The sequence below is a fragment of the Phoca vitulina genome, unplaced genomic scaffold (assembly GCF_004348235.1).
Source record: "Phoca vitulina isolate PV1807 unplaced genomic scaffold, GSC_HSeal_1.0 scaffold17, whole genome shotgun sequence".
Taxonomy (NCBI): domain Eukaryota; kingdom Metazoa; phylum Chordata; class Mammalia; order Carnivora; family Phocidae; genus Phoca; species Phoca vitulina.
Genome location: NW_022589720.1, coordinates 3,938,839 through 3,942,085, shown reverse-complemented (window position 1 = coordinate 3,942,085; position 3,247 = coordinate 3,938,839). Strand labels below are relative to the sequence as shown.

Below are 3,247 nucleotides of genomic sequence, written 5' to 3'. Positions count from 1 at the left end.
CCGGCAGCACCCACCCGGGGCCGGCAGCACCCACCTGGGTCCAGGCAGACACAAGCCACTGCAGCTTCTTGTGCTTGAGGCAGCGCTTGAGCAGACAGACTTCATGAGTCCTGGGCTTGGGCTCCGAGCCGCAGACGGCGTCCGGCAAAAGCTGCGCCCTGGCCGAAGGGTTGGTGCTCTTACAGGCCACGGACCTCTTCCTCCACCCCTTCCCGCAGGTTCGAGAGCACTGCCCGGGAAGAAAGAGGGCAGCCACCAGCAAGGAGTCCATCAGACCTAGCCTGGGGGGTCCAACCACAGGCCCTGCAAGGCTCGGTGAGAACTGAGCTCTGCGATCCGCCGGTGGGGGCCCAGCGGCTGCCCCCCCACGTATCCCTGCCCCACTTACCTCTGCCCAGGGCCCGGTGCTCCAGGCGGGCGGGCAGCTCTGAGAGTGGCAGGCCTGTCGGCTGGAGGGCATGGTTTGCGGACACAGGATGGCCGCCACCCGCTGCGACACGTAGTGGGCCCGTCGTGTGCACTGGACGGGCCGGCTCTGAATGCCCCCACCGCACGTCCGGCTGCAGGTGCTCCAGTTGCCCACCGACCAACTGGGAGGAGACAAAGACACCTTGGTGAGGGGCACCACCTCTCCCGGAGACACAGCGGCGCTAATCCCACCCACAGCCCACAGGCACGTGGTTATTTCTAGTTGCTCTCCAAGCCTGCCCAGTCCTGGGGCTTCTACCTCCTTGATTAGCTGTCCTGGTGATCATTCTCCCCTCCCCTGATTTTATTCACCTGCACTTGGAAATGACCCCCTCAACACAGTGTTCTGTTCTGCCCTCTGGCTTGTTTTTAGGTGGGGAATTTCACACATGTGCAAAAGGAAGGCCCCACGTGTCCCCAGCCACCTGACTTGAATGATCTTCAACTTAGGTCCCCAACCCCATAGCATGCGGAAGCAAATTCCAGATGTGTACATGTTTCAGTGCACACCTCCAGAAGATGAAGATTGTTTGGTTTTTAAAACAACCGCAATACCATCGTGACATCTAAAAAATAGGCCATGATCCCTTAATGTCATATGATGCATATTATTGTATTATTATTCAAATCACATAGTTCATGTTATATCAATTCATACTATATTATTCAATATCGTATTATTCATGAATACCATGCTATTCAGTGTTACATCTCCAGCGGGGTCATAAATGTCCTAACTGAAGTTCATCTGCTTGTCGGGAACCCAGAAACCAGATACAGTCCGCTGTTTGCAATGGGTTGGCAGGTCTTTCTTCTCCTTTACTCTATGGGTTTTTAACCTATTTTTTTCTATTCCATTTACTGGTTTCAGAAACGATACTGCCCACCGGGCTGAGTCTCCACAGCTCTTTCTGATGATCATAGAAGTTGGCAGATTGCATCTCTGTGGTTTCCCTTGGCATGTTCCTCTGTCTTCCGCACATCCTCTAACTTGGCACCTGGCACCTGGCTCCAGAGGCCGGGTCACAGGTTCTATTTATTTATGTATGTGTTTCTTGTACGATGACCTCAGACGTGATAACTTCCGATAGGAGACCCATAACGTCTGGTCATCTTTCTTTGAATCCTTTAGAAGCTGTAGAGAATATTCTCTCTCAAAGCAGCCTTTTTTTTTTTCTTTTCTGAGTACAAAAGTATTTCTTGTTGACATGCACGTCGGCCGCTGACAGAGGCGGGATGGACCTGGGCAGGCTCAGCCATGGTACCGCCGTTGGGGGTCAGATAAGCCCACGACAGTCTACAAGCACCCGCTGGCTTTGCACAAACAAATCGCAGGAGGCCCTAAGGTGCACACTCTGGGGTGGGCGGTCATCGGAGGCAGGAGGGGCAGAGGTGAAATGTGGCCCAGGGACAAGTGTTCTTGTGGCGAGGACGCCTTGGGCTCCCCCCAGGTGGCAGCCATTTGGCCTCCAGGAGGACGTGACGATTCTCACTCTTACTTGTCTTCCCATCAGGGCGTTCAAGCAAAAACTGGAAATTCTGCAGGTAACGTTGGGGCGCAAAGGGGTGCACGCTGCTGGTTGTTGAAAATCTGCTGCAAAGGGCAAGGAGAAGCATGGTCTTTGTTACTCAGGTGGCGCGGCGTGCCTTTGGCTCAGAGGGCCAGCCATGCTTCTCCTGCACGGTCCTAGCCTGTCGGCGTGGGTCGTGATGCAGGGACGTCCCGGGACAGCCACGCCCGGGGAGCACCCGTGAGCCTCTGTCCTTGGCTGAATCCGTGAGGGGCTTCTGTCTACTCAGCAGCCATCCCTGAGTACGAGTTAACCCAACAATGATTTTCTCCGGAATCTTCGGGTAAAACAGAGGATTTGTGAAGGTCCCCTGCTTTGTCCTTTGGCTTTGTGACCCTCCCTCCCACACACACGCTGTACCTCGATAGTCACACTCGGGTCAAGCAACAGCCAAGAACGCCTGGTGGAGAGTTCACGAGACTCCTCTCAGAAACACCCCGTGCCAACGGGAGAGGGTCCGTGAGGACCAAAGCAGGGACCCGACTTATGCAGAGAGGGACACAGAGCGGAAGACGGGGACTGCCCAGAGGACTGCTGGGACTGGGCCTCACATTTGCTTCAGCTGGGCCTCTCTCTCTGAGCATGTGTGCACATTGTTTTTAAAGGGAGATGAGGGCAGGCAATACATGCAACTTCTAAATTCGGCGTTTTACAATTTGGGCGTGGAGTCTACTTAAAATAAAAAACCCAACAAAACAAAACAAAACAAATCTGAGAAACTGTTAGAGCCAAGACGAGCCCAAGAAGACACAACCAGATATAATGTGGTGTCTTAGAGAGGTTCCTGAAACAGAAAAAGGACATTACGTAAAAACTAAGAAAAACCAAATAACCTGTGAACTTTAGTTAATAACATATCAATACTGGTTTATTAATTCTAACAAATGTACCATGCTAATGTAAGATGCTAATAATGACTAAATTGAGTGTGTGTGTGTGGGGCGGGGGGGGCATGGGGACTATGTAATATGGGACTGCCGGCTCAGTTTTTCTAGAAACCTAAAACTTCTAAAAAATTAAATCTATTACTTATTTTATGAATTAATTATATTTCTGTATTCAAGTAACAAAGAGAAGGTAAAAAAAAAAATCAAGGTCTAAAACAACCATTTTGCTTACACAGCAAAGCCTTTGTAAATGTATTTTCAGAGTCTCTATGGACCAAGGTGCGGCTGGGAATACCTGGGGGCCAAGGTGCGGCTGGGAAT

General features: G+C 51.5%; 1 protein-coding gene across 1 annotated transcript in view; it reads right to left on the bottom strand.

Annotated features, from left to right (window-relative positions):
- ADAMTS16 (ADAM metallopeptidase with thrombospondin type 1 motif 16) overlaps positions 1–3,247 on the bottom strand; it is a 141,362-nt gene that overhangs the window by 9,851 nt on the left and 128,264 nt on the right. The window contains exons 19-20 of the mRNA XM_032415178.1: positions 389–590; positions 35–229 (exon numbers count right to left, since the gene is read on the bottom strand). Coding sequence (XP_032271069.1) covers positions 35–229; positions 389–590 — 397 coding nt within the window. The remainder of the gene's footprint in view (positions 1–34; positions 230–388; positions 591–3,247) is intronic.